Source organism: Symsagittifera roscoffensis, chromosome 4 (genome assembly GCF_963678635.1).
Source record: "Symsagittifera roscoffensis chromosome 4, txSymRosc1.1, whole genome shotgun sequence".
In the NCBI taxonomy this organism is placed as follows: Eukaryota; Metazoa; Xenacoelomorpha; order Acoela; family Convolutidae; genus Symsagittifera; species Symsagittifera roscoffensis.
Window position 1 is genome coordinate 22,179,892 of NC_087065.1, and position 15,735 is coordinate 22,195,626.

Consider the following 15,735-nt stretch of genomic DNA (forward strand, 5'->3'; position numbering starts at 1 on the left):
GAGCAGCTCCGCTTTCTTTCTAACGATCCTTCTTTATAACAGCTCAAGACTGATTCTGAAGTCATGCCAGCTGCATGATTTCAGAATCATTAGTTACGGTTTTTATTAGTTTTTTTTTAGTTGATTAATACGGTTTACCCTAAAGGAAAGGAAAACGTATAAGTTTTTCAGCTCTTAACGGAGAACCGCTGTTCAATAGCTTCAAACCAAAAATTTCATTTCTTTAAGGGCAGAGAATTGCAGCCTTAACCGAGTGCAACGAACACGGACAATCGCTGGCACTTCACCATCGTTCTTCTCATTTAAAATTCAAAACTTTAAACCAAAATTAAATCACGTAGTCTCTGTTTTTACCTGTTTCACATGTGCACTGCTGAAAAGCAGGGGCTGATTTAGGGAAAGGTGGGAGATGGGGCGGACGCCCCTTCAGGAACGCGAGCCCCTTGCCAACCAAAGGATCCCTGCCCCCTTTTCGTATCATTTTATAACATCCACTTTAGGCCGACCAAAGCTAAAATTTTTCTAAAGGCGCCAACAAACTAATTTTGAAGGGGCAGCGCGTCGAAAACACGCAATTTGTTTAATTTCCCCCCCCCCCACGAGAAAATTCGAGATCCGCCCCTGCTGGCAAGATCAATACTTGAAAAGCAGTAAGTTCAAGTATATTTCTGAAAAAATTACAGAAAACCGTCTTTTAAGGGTTATTTAATCGGACGTATAAAAATTGCCAGTAGTTCTTGCTGCAATTAGTACTGATGACCAAATATTACTCATATGGTCAATATAAGTTGCAAATGACTTTTTTAACAATGAGATCAAAAAGACAAGGAGAAACTAAACTCTCAAGCAAGTAAAGGTGTTGTACATTTAAGATTTGATACATAAACTATTAATATTAATCCCCTAATTTTTATTAATATATTTTACAGTTTTTTTTATCGAAGAGATTAATTGAGCACCAGGGAAACAAACACAAAATACAAAAATAGTTTATTTAAATTCGTCCACTGATCAACAAATAAATATTAACGCTATTTAAACTGCTGTCTCAGACCTGTTTTTCTGGGCTAAATGAATACCAAACCTAGGCTTTAAAAGTCCTCTCTAGTTCGGGAAAAATGCTGAAGGTAATCAAACACATAGCAACAGTAAAACATAGCCAACTGCCAGTTGGAAAAGTGTCAATGAAGCCACGGAGTCAGAAAAATTTAAGCTTTTGCTGAGAAACTTGTTTTCGAGTTGTAGAAAAAAATACATCAACTTAAAGCGCAGCAAATTTCAAGAAGCTTTTATGATTGACACTCTTTAACCCAATTAGAGAAAATTATGCCAATTGTATTTTTTCCGCTGGGATTTCAGAAAATTAAGTCCATTTTTGAAACTAGAAGTCTTTCATATTTTTTGTTTGCGCCATTTTTACTTTCGCAAATGGAGAGCAAAAATAAATCAAAATTCAAACTGCAAAAATTCAAACTTGAGCGTAAACGGCTTTCCTTTAAAAGCAGAGAAAACTGAACACGACTTATATAAGTGTCTTCAATAGGTTCATTGACACTTAAATGATTCCAATTGATCAAATCTATCAATTCTACATTAAAAAATTGCACAATTCTGATAAGCTTGAAAACTAAATTTTATTTTTACAAAAATGGAGAATTCAACGTCAAACGTGGAAAACTTTTTTGATTACACAAACAAAAGATTAAATCAGGCATAAAAGATAGAAATTTAGAAATGGTTTTTGGTGATGGCTCTTTAAAAAAAACAGGACAGATGGATTTGACTTTGTTTCTGTAATGTATAGCAACATTTTTATTGCGATAATTTAGTTGTACAATAATTAGTTACGAGTATTGTCTATAACTTGGTGCATTTTTGCTTGACATAATTGTTGTTCACATGTTCGTCCTCGCCACTGTTACTTGTGCCTAAGCTATCTTTGTCTGATACTTCCTGTGGAGGGCTGGAATCTGTGGCTTCAACCGAAACATTATTTGAGCTGTTGGGATCATCTGCGTTGACCTGGAAAGAAAATCAAACTCATATAATTGAAACAATATAATTGATTGAGCTTTATGGGGGGGGGGAGAATGGGGGGGGGGGAGATTGCTCAATTAATCCGATTTTATGACACCTTGAGGCTTTCCGATTGATTGATTTAATACAATTTTGATGCAGAGCTCTTTTCACATCGAGAAATTAACTGTAACTAAATTTAAATTGCTTTAGCAGTTGGGTGATCTGAAATATGAGTACAAAAACTAAACAATTCTGATCAGATGAATGAATTCATCGAGCCGTATCTCAACTGTCTCTGGCTTCTGCCGAACTGGACGCTTTGTGGAGACCTCCCCTAGACGGCAGATGTGGGGAAGTTCCGACCTCCCTCCAAGATCCAGATCAACCAGGGTACTCTGCAGAGTATAAAGGGTTTTCCCCAAGTAGCATCGCGGACTTGAGACACCCAGCCTTCCCCGCGGACAGAAGAACAAACGAAACCCAGCAATGCCTTCTCTCTGGAGACGTGGAAAGCAACCCCAGCCCCCTTCAAGTTCCCCCACTGCACCAAGAACGTCACCAACAAGGACTCCTCAATCAAGTGCGGTGACTGCATGAGCTGGTTCCACCGACGCTGCCTGAACATGAGCGTAATGGAAATACGCAGCTGGTCAACCTGGAGATGGCACTGCGGCTGTACCCCGGCTCAGCAGAAGAAGAAAGAAGATAACATCAAGAATGAGTGCATCCTCCAAATCAAAGTGGATGGTTGGAGGGGGAAACGGACCGTCCTCAACAAGTTGTTGAGCAAACTCAGCCCCGAAAGTCATACCTTGAAGTGAATCTGGTACTTATAAGCGATGGAATCTGCCTAACTTAAAGAAAAGCAGACACCTGCTTCAAAATAGAAAGGAGAACCGTCTGTAGCAAGAGATTCGAGCAAATCCCCAGGGAGCCTGCCTCAGACACCATCTGCGAGAAGGGAATGAAGCAAGAACCTTAGAAAACTACATAAACAACACGCCTACCGACTCAACCCACCAAAAAGCGACCAGCGGGAATACCCTCAAGTTCGACAGAAACCGATCAAGACAAGAAAGAATCCTTCACCAACTGAGGCTACACAGGGCTCCTTGGCTGCAGTCTGTAGCCCATCGGCACGGGAGAGTCGAGAACCACACCTGCCACTACTGCAACCAGGTACCTGAAGACACAGAACACTTCCTGATTTCCTGTCCGTTCTGGGTAGAAGAAAGAAATGAAACCCTGGGTCAAAATCCAGATCTGTCCTGGTTTCAAGAACACCCGGAGAAAATCCTGCCCTTCATCTGCAGAGTGGGGAGATTCTCCGAGTCTCCCAAAATTTCATCGGATGTCCCTCAGTAACAAAAACAACTGTCTCTGGCAATACGGACACAAAAATTCTTAAAACAAACACAGCTAAAAAGCAGTTCGAAAAAGCTGATTTTATGTTCCATTTTTTTTCTTTAAAACTTGAGCTTCGTTATAGCACCAAGCAAACCTTATGTCACTCATTTTCACACTTCATTACAAGCAATACTGATAAAGCAAATGAAGGTTTTTTATTAAATTGAATATAGCTAAGTAGTACCCAGAAACAAAATAAAAATAGAAGAAAATTTGCGTCTTTGATATGACAAAAGCACGAAGAAAAAGACACTAAGTGTAAAACATTAAGTAAAAACTAGACAAAGGTGAAGTTTGATTTCGCAAACAAACAAAAAAACATTAATGGAGCTCTGAAAGTTAGAGAATAAAAAACAAATTTTACATTGTACCGCCGAGATTCGAACCAAATAACACTTACGATCGAATCACATGCGCAGTAATGAAAGCAATCTACTTTGCCGATATAAATTTTTCTAATTAAACCCGCGTTTTAATACTCTTATTTGCCCAGAAAAACTGAACCCAGAAATTTAAACAGAAATCAGCGACTTCCCAATTAAAAACCTAAACTCATTATTATAAATGCTCCCAGTTAAACAACAAGCTGGAAAAAAGCCAGCTATTAATATACACGGCACCAGATTAAGCATAGCCAACAGAAGCTTGGAAAATGTAAAAGAACAAGGAAACAAAAAAAACGATTCAAAGTTTTTGCTTCTCCTTCAATTTTCGGAAAAGAGTTAAAACTCTTCGAATTTCAAGAACATTTTAAGATTTTGAGTAATTTTTCTGATAACCTACTTTAAGAACATAGCCAACTGAAAGTTGAAAAAGAGTAATAAACGCAAGAAAACAGAAGAAAATATGTTTTTTGAAACCTTCAACTTTCGAATTTTAACAAAAAATAATTGCCCTTAAAGCTCTTTGAATTTTTTGAATAATTGATGCTTGGTACATTTTTGATGAAATTAACCCAATTTTTGGTGCCCTTTATTCTTTTGCTTTTCGATAGTAAAGTTTGCCTGCCTTTTAACAAAGGAAATTAACTGAAGTTGAAAAGAATTCAAGAGTCAAACCGCGAAAAATCAAAACTGCGTGAACATATTTGAAAACTGTTCCTATAAGAAAAAGACCTAAAGATAATCAGTACGTTTATTATTCTTAAAACTGGCTTAATTAGTAAATTTTTCGCTCCGCAGGTAAATTAAAATCCACTTTCGAATCTCTAAGTCCTTCACGTTTGTTCGAGCCATTTTCTCTTTTGTAATCGGCGAGCGCACTTACCTATCATTCAGGAAATAAACTTGAATTGAACTCAAAAAGTGCATATATAATTAAGTGCATTCCTAATTGCATTATTACGTATAAAAACACATCAGTAGTTATTAGAGCATCTTAAGACTTTCCTGAAAAACATACAAAAAATCATCAAGATCTATATAAGTGAAAAATACTTATTTAGGTGGTCGGAACAACAAGTTAGAAATTAGATCTTGCGAAACCTACACAAAAAAGACGTTAGAATAATCATTTTCGGCTATTTTCTTATCTACAATTCATTAAAAAGATTTTTTCCAAAATCATCACTTTACAGACGGTAGAAAGTTTCAAGTTTTTTAAACTAATTGCCCATCAACTAATGTACGGCCAAAGGCATAATTTACCTTTAAAACATTATCTCAATAATTCAAGTAATACACAAAACAATTCGTTAACATGATAGCATAGAAATATTCTTGCAAGTTACTCATAGCAAATGAGGGCTGGTTATAAGCGCTCTTGTCAACTTAATTAAACAACCTCCGGGTTAGGCCTGCCGAATGGTTGATTAAAGTCGAACAAATTATCACTTACATTTGCGGCGCCTCCTGCCACAGTCGTTGATTTCGGCTCATCTTTCTCATCTATAGCGTGATCCTTACCGTAATCTTTGATTTCCTCAGTTTTGACCTGTTTTTCTCCTGGTACATCTGCAGTTGGTGCCAGTGGCATTACTTGCGAAACTATCACTGCGGGTGGTTTTTGAGCAGTGGCAGAATTGTCCGCTATACTCACACTTGCAGGGGTATCGACTACTTGATACTCCTGCAACAAGATCTGGCTTTCTTGAAAAGTATCATTCAGTTGAGCTTCCACATCATTGGCTGGAATTGGCGAGCTGACCAGATACTTCTTAGCTTGTGGTGTGTTATGGTTCGAACTTCGCGCATTAGCTTCCACGTCTGTGATCAAACTTGGCATACTTCCTCCTTGAGCAGCCAATCTTGGTTTAGTTAGAGATATTTCGAAGCTTTCGTTATTATCTGCTGAAACTTGGTTGCCAAGAGGAACAATATCCGACTGGTTTTTGGCGAAGTTGATAACCACTTGATCCAAAGTAGTTTGACTGACGGAGTAGTCTTCGATTAGTTCACACTGCAGCATTTGAAGTTCACGTCTTCCGGTGTAGACTGGGATTTGAATCTTGGTTTTCTTTCCTTTTTCTATCACTCTGAACAAGTCTCCCAACTTTGCCTCCATTTGGCCCAGTTGGAAAACTACCAGTGTCGGCAGTTTTTCCATAATTTTCGCGGTTGGAAAGTGTGAACAGAAAACCTCTTCGACTTGTTCACAGCATCCATTCGGCATCTTCAACTGAATAACATAACAGTCTCCATATTTGGTTTTAATGTGTTGTGATGTGCCGAGACATTTGAATTGGCCGTTGACCATTATGGCCAGTCTTGTGCAAAGCGCTTCACACTCTTCTATGGAGTGTGAAGTGAGAACTACTGGTCGGCCTTCCGATATTGCATCGTGGATGCATTGCCAAAGATACCTGAAACAGTAATTTCAAAATATTTTTTTTTTTTGAAAAATCATTGCTCTAAAACGAGAGTATTCGATCTCGCAGCGAACTTACAGGTTCAAAATACAATCTAGTTTGCAGGAAATTGTTAGCTTCTCAAATTTTCCATTTAGAACTTTTCAAAATCAGGACTAGCGTATTCAAATTAAGGACATGGCTAAAAAATTATCAAACATTGTTTTAATGAACGAATGGAACGGTCCGGCCTAACAGTTATTTTCGTTTTTAGAAGTGAATTTTAGCAAGAAGAAAAACGTGTCTTTTGCAATAATTAAATGTATATCAGGTTATTAACTCTTCTGAATTAAACAAACTATCTATCAATCTCAACAATTTTCAGCTGCGCAATTTAAAATGACACCACTATATGTAACGTCACATTTGACTGAAAGAGTTTAAGATTGGCTGTACATCAAGTTTCTATTTTAGTATATACGAGAGGTCACTGCGTGGAATGCGAGGTTTTAACAAACATCGTTCAAGAGTTTGAGTGCACAAGCGAGGTTTATCGAACATTATTCGCAAGATCGATCGGTGATTTTTAGTGTGTCCAAAGCAAAGTTAAATTAAAAAGCATTCGAGTGGTGGTTTTTAGTATTTGCAAAACGAAGTTATATCAAAACTCATTAAGTGTCAGCAAAGCGAAATTTTATTGAAGATCATTCAAGATTGCAAGAAGTTGTCTTCACTGTGCTCAAAGCGAAGTTTTATCAATCATCATTCAAGAGTTCGAGAAGTGGTTTTCACTCTCAAAGCAAAGTTCCGTCAACACAGCGACTAAACGAAACTTTCTCGACACAGAGGCTAAGCGGAGCTTTGGATTACTTGTGATACAATGCAAGCGGCGCATTGAAAACTACCGACAGCAAAAGAGACAGAAAAACACAGAGGCGAAGCTGAGCTTCGCACCACTTGCAGAACACAAGAAAACTCCAAAAATCAAAAGATAATGTGTTTAAAACAAAAATTGAAAAACATTAATGAATTTTGTTGAAGAAATCGTAGTCTCAATATTCTGAAAAAAATGATTGCAATTGTTATAGAAGTCAATTACCTTCAAAACAAAACAAGGATTTGGGTTTAACTCCATCCAATTCTTTCTGATAACCAATAGATGAAAACGATAAAACATTTCGGTCAAAAAATTGAGATACGATAATTCCTACTTACACTCAAAAACGGTTCATTAAATCTTGTAACAAAACAACCTGCATATCTAACCAGAACAGTCGGGGATAAAGGCCCTATCCGCTATAGTATAACATCAAAATGAAAAAAAAAAACGAAAAACAAAATATCAAAACATGAATACATAAATTACAAACAATTGCCACAAAAAAAAACAAACAATCTGAAAAAAAAAAACTCTCAAAGCCTGTGAAAAAAACGCAATTACATGAAGAATTATCAGTTATGAAATTTATACGCAACGGTAAGAGAGCTAAATTACAACAACAGAAAAAACGCCAAAGAAGAAAACAAAAAACAAACATTTTTCAAAAATTTCGGCCAGAAAGAACCACACTCCTGGAACTCGGGCAGATCTTCCCCGCCACATTCCTCTGTAGACAAAAAAATTGAGCCAACTTTGCGAAAAAAATCTATAAATTTTAAATTTTTTTGAAGTTTTTTCTATATCGATTTAGATCTAAAACGCACCAACCTAAACCTAAAACGCAACCTAACTAAATAAAATAAAACTAGTTTTACTCATATTTAGAAAAAAAATCGGAAACTATGAATACGAAAAAAGCTGAATAGTTATTTGCAAAAAATTCTAGCAGAAAGTTTCAAAAAAGTTTTATTTCTAACAGAAAATTTTGGCGCCTATGAAAACCAGAAAACCATGAATTATATTTGGCCTTATGAAAATGAAAAAATATCAAAAAATCTACCAAAAATACAGAACTTATTACCCGGCAAGTAAGCCGACAAAAATTGGGTCGAAATCAATGAAGCCGATAAAAAAATCAACTTACATCTAAAAATCTTTTTCAGCTGTAAAAGTATTATCGCTTCCGTCATTGAAGCCAGCTTTTGAATCACCATCTTGGGTACAAATAGAGATGCATTTGAAGATGACCTAAGTTTAGTCATTCTGTGGAAAAAGTTGTTTAAGGGAAAAAAGTCAAGTACCCGATTGCAAAACTCTCACTTATCGCAAGGGTAAAAATACTTCAAACTGAAGTTTTGTTTGAAAAAATCGAATTCAGACCAACAATCGAGAAATAACACTACCAGAATTAAACAAGCGTTGGGTATTAACCGAGGGGCTACAAGTCCCAAAATTCGTGGGTAGACGCTCATTAAACCGAAAACAAAAAACTGCCTTCAGAAATTTTCGTTATAAAAAAAAATTAAGCGATTAAATTTCAAAACTTTGAACTTTTGCAACACAACCGACCTGAATTACTATTTATTAACATCCTCAGTTTTTGCTTTTCGACCGTCACAAAATAAGTTGAATTAGCCAAGAAACAAGCCGAAACAAGGCTCGAATAAAGCCCTTAAGCAAAGAAAGGAAAAAACTAAGTCAGGGGTAAGAAAGTACAGGATTAAATCAAAAAACACTTGCAACTACAGAGAAAAATGCTTATAAGAAAAATCTGTGATATGGCAACTAAGCTGATACAATTTAAGCAGATAAACAAGAGGCGGTCAATGCAATGCTTTCTCGTTTTTTTTTCGATTTCATACATACTGAAAACAATAAAAGGACCCCAGAATAAAGAAGGTAACCGCATTACCTCAAAGCCAATTGCAAAGGATGCTAGAAATTGTTCAAGTTCACTAAAAAAGCACGTTCAATATGTAACAAAAAATGTTTGCGGTAAAAAAAGTCTAGTTAATCATTCAAAATTTCAAGAGGTGGTTTTCACTGAGCTAAGCAAAACCTTATCTGAATCTGCAATTCAAGCTTAAGTGGTGGTATTTCAAAGTTAAGTTGTGACATGACAAGTTTGCAGAGTTGCAGTAGATTAAAGCTCACGAAGTTTAACAAAGTTGTTACAATTATTTGCTGTAAACTTTTTTCAATCTATGTTAACCGTTTGAGATGTTCAGTGAGGAACATAGATGCAACTTACCGTCTAGCTTTTGGATCCATTCCGCTAGTCGGTTCATCCAAGAATATTATCAGCGGATCCCCTACAAGAGCAATTGCAGTCGACAACTTCCTCTTATTGCCCCCACTCAGAGTTCCACATTGCTTATTCCTGTACTTACTCAGCCCCATTTTCACAATGCAACCATCAACCACTTGGGCCACGTCTTGGTTCTGGATGCCGCGGAGCCTCGCATAGAGTGCAACGTGTTCCCGCACTGTGAGAAGTGTGTCTAGTGCGTCGAATTGTGGCCCAACCTTCTTCCGGGCACTGTTTAGTTCCGTGCCAATGTCGTGGCCCCCAATTATGGCTACACCGCTGCTTGCAATGTCATCTCCTAAAAATTAGCATCTGCTGATTTACGATCTTTGCATTATTTTTTTTGAGCCCTCAGTTTTTATCCAGTTTTTCAAGAGCCAATGGAATACGCTCCTAATTTAGAGCTCAGTTCATGCAATACAAGATATTTTATCATTACAAAATGTCTAATACAGCAGAGGGCTTTTGCTAACAAATAAATCATTTGATTTATAAAAACTTGAAAATTATCATCTGTTTTTGACCCGCATCTCATCAAGCTTAAGCCTTTCTAACCTGTGAGAATGTTGAACGTGGTAGTCTTTCCTGCCCCGTTGACCCCAAGTAGTCCGAAGCACTGTCCTGGGGGCACTGAAAAGCAGAGGTCCTTCACTGCCACAAACTTCCGTCCATACTTCTTCCTCAGTCGTTTCACCACAACTGGGTCATTGTCACTAACACCTAGAGAAATAAAATGAACCAATGGTTGCTTCAATATACATTTACTTTTAGAGGAAACTGTTTCTTTCAAGTTCAGCACGGGGGGGGGGGCAGCGGAGCTTTGCAACACTTGCGATACAACATAATCACAGCATTGCAAGTGAGCGAATAAAAATGAGACACGTCGAACAAAATGTTTTACACAGGCGAAGCTGAGCTTCGCACCACTTACGATACACAACAAGTCAGAACATCGAAAAAAAAAAATCGAAAGTGTCGAAAAAACTAGATCTACCAAAATGAATAAGACTTAGCTTCGAAACAAACACATGCCAGGACAATAGAATGTGAAATTAGCATCGGAAGATAATGTACCCAGCGGTAACAACGCCGAAAACACCTTGTCACAAACCCACTGAGCCGCAAAAAATCACAAGACTTATAAAAAGTTATTAAGTCGCCCTCACCCTCAAAGCAAAGACACGCACACACGAACTTTTTTCGCTCGTCGAAAGACGCAATATGAGGCCAATAAGCCGATATTATATAGGCCGAAAATTATCAAGCCGAAAAAAAAGAAAATAAAAAAACAAAAAAGCCGAGAAAAAAATTGTTGACATGAAAATGAACTATAATTTCCAAAGATTTTAAGCATTTTGTGCAATCCAGAGGTGAGCATAAAAAATCCAATCGGGACTCCAATCAAATGCCTAAGAAATACTACTCGACCAAGTAATGGGGCTTGGAAGTTATCAAGATTTCAAAAAAGCAAGGTCAGTTTCTCAAAGATTTCTGACAAAAATTGTTCAATGTTAGACCACTCCGTTCGACCAGTCAAATTTCACCATAGGTATCTTCAACTAAGTTGTGCAAATATCAATTTAATTTTAACTCTAAATCAGGTTATGTTCAATTAGTCATTCCCAAAATTTTTATTTACTCCTGCGATAAGCAAGGTTGTTGCAAACGGGTACTAGACTTTTTCTCGTAAACAACTTTGTCCGCAGGACTGATCTGGACGTATGTACTCACCTCTACCTTGTTCTATTATGTATACTACGAATTTCTTAGCACCCCGGGCAACATAGCCTGGAGGTAACGAATATTCCTGGTACGGCGACGGTCCTGGTTCAAATCTGACCAGGACCTGTTTTTGTTCAATAGGGAAATATTCTGTTTCATATAAAATTGGCCAATTATTTGTCTGCTTATCTGTTGTTGGCTTGGCTGTTCTCTTTAATGTTAATTTTAGTGTTTAATCTACGCCTAAATTTTGTAATTTTACTTACCTTGACTTTGTATTTCCTTTGTTTTTTTTGTTTCGCCGAAAAAGATCTTCGGTCAAAACTACTTCGGCCTATTTTTCCTCGGCTTAATGACCTTATTTTTAGCCATTTCCATATGATAAGTTATCGTCCTCTGAAAACAGAAATTTTGATTTGTTCAATTTTTTTTGAATTTTTTGGAATATTCTCGAAAACTACCCTTCCATGCCCGAGATTTTGGGTTTAATTCTCTTAAGGGGTTTCGAGTAGCGCATTTACTTATGCAAATAAGCCTCTCAATTCTTTTACTCCAAAAGTTTTCGCCTTCGGAGAAGTAAAAATTTTTATTTTATGACCGTTTTTTCACAAAAAGCTATGAATCTTGTTATCGTCAAATTTTTGATGTTGTTGGCCGTTTTTTGGACTGTTATCGCTAACTATCCTGCTACATCTAAAACTGTAGGTTTAATCAAATGATGTTGATGACAGTTTTGATTATGTGACAGTTTATTGACTTCACGCGAAAACTACTGGTCCAATTCTCAATCAATAAACCCAGCTTTGGAAATGTTTTCTGCTTAAGGCCATAACGTGCTGTTTGCAAACTACCAATTGTGCCCAGCAAATTGGAAAGTGAAATCTCTTAAGGGGTTTCGAGTAGCGCATTTACTTATGCGAATAAGCCTCTCAATTCTTTTACTCCAAAAGTTTTCGCCTTCGGAGAAGTAAAATTTTTTATTTTGTGACGTTTTTTCACAAAAAGCTATACATCTTGTTATCGTCAAATTTTTGATGTTGTTGAGAGTTTTTTGGACTTTTATCGCTAACTATCCTGCCACATCTAAAACTGTAGGTTTAATCAAATGATGTTGATGACAGTTTTGATTATGTGACAGTTTATTGACTTCACGCGAAAACTACTGGTCTAATTCTCAATCAATAAACCCAGCTTTGGAAATCTTTTCTGCTTAAGGCCATAACGTGCTGTTTGCAGAAAAACTTGGAAAGTTTTGAACGTTTTTTAAAATTTTTGGCCGTTTTTCGGAAATTTTTTGAGATTTGATATACTTTACGCAATCAAAACTGAGATGAAAAGTTCCATCGAAATAAGAGGTTGCGATAATTGTTTCTGCAGAAGCAGCGGTTCTATAGTTTTTTGAAAGAGATTTTTATTATCTCAAAATTTATCTCTCTTCTGGCTTATTTTAGTAGAACCAACTTAGGCAAAGTCCAATTTTTATAATCTTACTGTTCGTGCCGAATCAGTATTGAAATTTCATTCGTTTTCAAACACGTACCTCTAGCTTTAGCTGGGCTCTTTGTTTTTTTTATCGAGACAAACGAAAATTTTGTTTCTAGTCTTTTTCATTATCTAAAAAAATTTTTCGACTTATTTTATGTTTGTGTTGCATCGCATGTGGTGTGAAGCTCCGCTTCGCCTCTGTGTTAATTATACCGTTGATGGTGTGACCTCCCGGCGATAGAGAAAAATCCTTTTGGGTCGCTAATTTATTCCAAGCTTCTTAAATTCCCATCTCTACTCCAATCCCGACCTTTTAGCCATCAGGGGAACGTAATTCGTTTATTAGGGGTCAAATTGGGCCAAAAAGCCAGCTCAGGGGAACCAAGTAAATATCCCGTTCATTCAGTTTATTTAAGAGACCTACTTCCCATGCTACGCTTCTATTACTAGTGATTTCCTCTAGGACTACTTTTCTTTCAAGGTTCGAACATGTTTTGGACTCGGGCGTTTGTGTACTTTACTTCTTGTCGTCTTTCTTAGTGAATACCTAGCGACGAACACCTCAATAATCCTAGCTATACTGCATGCATTTTTCAAGGTAAATGGAATGTTGAATTTGCAATCGAGGGAGTACTTTTTTGAGGGTTAAATTTATCAAACGCTTCACCCATCATTCCATCGCAATCTCTAGGAAGGTTCTTCTAAGCAACCCAACTATTCCCTTTCCCAGAAAATTGTTCCTATTCAGTTTTCCTATTTCTTGTGCTTTAAGGTGTTTGAGAGTGTTCTAAGCCCACCTAACACTAGTTGATTTAAATTGATCAAAAATGATTTTTATTAGATTTTGAAAATTTTACGTTTCGGAGGGGTATTATATCTATATTAAGTTTCACTGAGGTTTTATAATTCCTGGTTTTTCTTTCCGCTCCGATGTTACAAAAAGGTTTCCTTGGTTAACTGATAAGTTTGATCAAAAATAATTGGGAAAGCTGTCGGCAGCTCCATCAAGTGTACCAAAGTGTGGGAGCCTTTAAGATGAAGAAATTGTGGGAGACCTAGAGTCCTTCTCCGGCTAGAAAAGAGCAACCAACCTAAAAGGACCTATTGGCCCCAAAAAAGTAATCTGAGACTATTGAATCTGAAATCCCATTTAAGTTATCTGTTTTTTTTGCGAGAAAGAAGTCCGACCGTTCAGAGCAAACTACCAATTGTGCCCAGCAAATTGGAAAGTGAAATCGCAAAATTTTGGGTGAAGTAATTCGTAGGTTCAAAATTTTTGTGTCATACGAACTTGTAGTTATATAATAGCCTAAGGTTTTTAGAAAAAACTTGAACCTAGAGTTGTAGCTGGAATTGCTGATTTCCGACGTCCCAGATTTTTTGATAGGAAGTTCGCAGTGTCTTGAATCTTAATCCCTGGGACCATAGAACTCTTAGTTTTTTTCAGCGTTCTAAGGTAGCCAGACACCAGCAGCAAAAGGTTGAATAATGCCGGTATAAGTTTCACTGAACATTGGTTGAAAAAGTTCGGACGACTTAGTTTTTTTTTCTCCGATAGATGTTAAACGTACAAAGTTTTTCATCCTACTAAAGTTTTTCACCCTCTCAAGGCTTTTTATCGCTCAGTGCAGTCAAGGGAACACTCCTAGGAAGGTTCATTCAATCCAATCATTGGTTTCACCCTTCCAAAGATTTTTGAAATCCGTTTTTGTCTTTTTGTTTTATCGGTTTCGATTCTTAGGCGTTTCCTGCGATCAGTTTTCTGAGATCATCGAACACTAGCCGCACTAAATTGAAAATTAAATAAAAATTATAGTAAAAAATGAAAGTTTCAATTTTTTGTAGGGTTAATATAACCCTCTCAAGGGTTTTAACTCTCCTTAAGATTTTTGAAAATTTTTCCCCTTTTGCTCTGTCTGTTGTTTGAAAACCTGAAATGTGAACCTGAGATCGCATGGCTTTGGCCATTTCAAATTGGTGGAATTAAAAAAAAACGTTCACCTTTGAGTTTTTTAATTGCATCTTTTTGAATGGTTGTTGGTTAACGGTTCGTTTTTGCAGTTGTGATTGCCTAAAACTGGTGGCACCGGCTCTAACTAAGAGCGGTGTTTAGAGTACCACGAGCTAAGTTTGTTCGTGACTGGCGAAGCACAATAGGATAAAATAAAAAACCCCTGCAATTGTAATCAAGATTTCTTACCTGTTAGCGGTCAAGGGCAACTTCTGTTCGAAGTTGTTTTTTTTTCCTTTTCGCTCAGATGTTTGCAAAAAGATCTCTGGTTTATTGATAACTTTGATATCAAAAACAATTGAAAGCTGTCGATAGCTCAATCAAGTGTACCAAAGTGTGGGAGCTTTTGGAGATGAAGGTTTGTGGGAGACTTTGAGTCTCTCTTTGGCTAGAAGTAGCAATTAACCTAATCGGAGCTATTGGCTCAAAATTGTAGTGAGACGATTGAATCTGAAATCCGATTTTAGTTATCTTTTTTGTTCGCGAGAAAGAAGTCCGACCGTTCAGAGCAAACTACCATTTGTGCCCAGCAAATTGCAAAGTTAAATCACAAAATTTTGGGTGAAGTAATTCGGAGGTTCAAAAGTTTTGATATCATACGAACTTGTAGTTATGCAATAGCCTAAGGTTTTCAGAAAAAACTTGAACCGAGAGTTGTAGCTGGAATTGCTGAATTCCGACCTCCCAGATTTTTTGATAGGAAGTTCGCAGTGTCTTGAATCTTAATCCCTGGGACCATAGAACTCTCAGTTTTTTTCATCGTTCTAAGGTAGCCAGACATCGAGAGCAAAAAGCTGAATGATGTTGGTGAAAGTTTCACTGAAAATTGGTTGAAAAAATGAGGGCGATTTAAGTTTTTCTCCCCTAGATGTTAACCCTACCAAAGATTTTTTTAACCTTCACAAAGCTTTTTATCGCTCTCAAGCTTTCTCTCAATCAGTGCAGGTGCAGTCAAGTGAATATCTCTTTGAAGGTGACATTGATCAAATGCGTGTTTTATCCCTCCTTCGGATTCTCTAGGAAGATTTATTCATTTTTATGCAACTATAGGTGACTTCTTTGGCGTAAATTTTTTGGTAGAAGAATTGTTCGACTAAAAGGGCTCAGGATATAAGTTT

The 15,735-nt window shown here is 37.0% G+C and overlaps 2 protein-coding genes across 4 annotated transcripts in view; one reads left to right on the forward strand and one right to left on the reverse strand.

Annotated features, from left to right (window-relative positions):
* LOC134844416 (UBX domain-containing protein 1-like) overlaps nucleotides 1-15,735 on the forward strand; it is a 583,758-nt gene that overhangs the window by 113,581 nt on the left and 454,442 nt on the right. The gene's annotated exons all lie outside the window — the stretch shown is intronic.
* On the reverse strand, nucleotides 1,549-9,578 carry LOC134844398 (retinal-specific phospholipid-transporting ATPase ABCA4-like). Its single transcript, XM_063861056.1, has 3 exons — nucleotides 9,343-9,578; nucleotides 5,263-6,226; nucleotides 1,549-2,022 (listed from the first exon to the last, which is right to left on the reverse strand). The coding sequence occupies exons 1-3, from the start codon at nucleotides 9,489-9,491 to the stop codon at nucleotides 1,858-1,860; spliced, it is 1,278 nt and encodes a 425-aa protein (XP_063717126.1). The 5' UTR covers nucleotides 9,492-9,578; the 3' UTR covers nucleotides 1,549-1,857.

What these genes read in the sequence shown, in the direction of transcription:
- LOC134844398 (XM_063861056.1), bottom strand. Translation starts at nt 9,491, where the DNA reads ATGGGGCTGAGTAAGTACAGGAATAAGCAATGTGGAACTCTGAGTGGG. An exon ending in ATGGATCCAAAAGCTAGACG is followed by an intron (nt 6,227 to 9,342) that starts GTAAGTTGCATC and finishes TTACTGTTTCAG; the next exon opens with GTATCTTTGGCAATGCATCC. An exon ending in TGGCAGGAGGCGCCGCAAAT is followed by an intron (nt 2,023 to 5,262) that starts GTAAGTGATAAT and finishes TTTTCTTTCCAG; the next exon opens with GTCAACGCAGATGATCCCAA.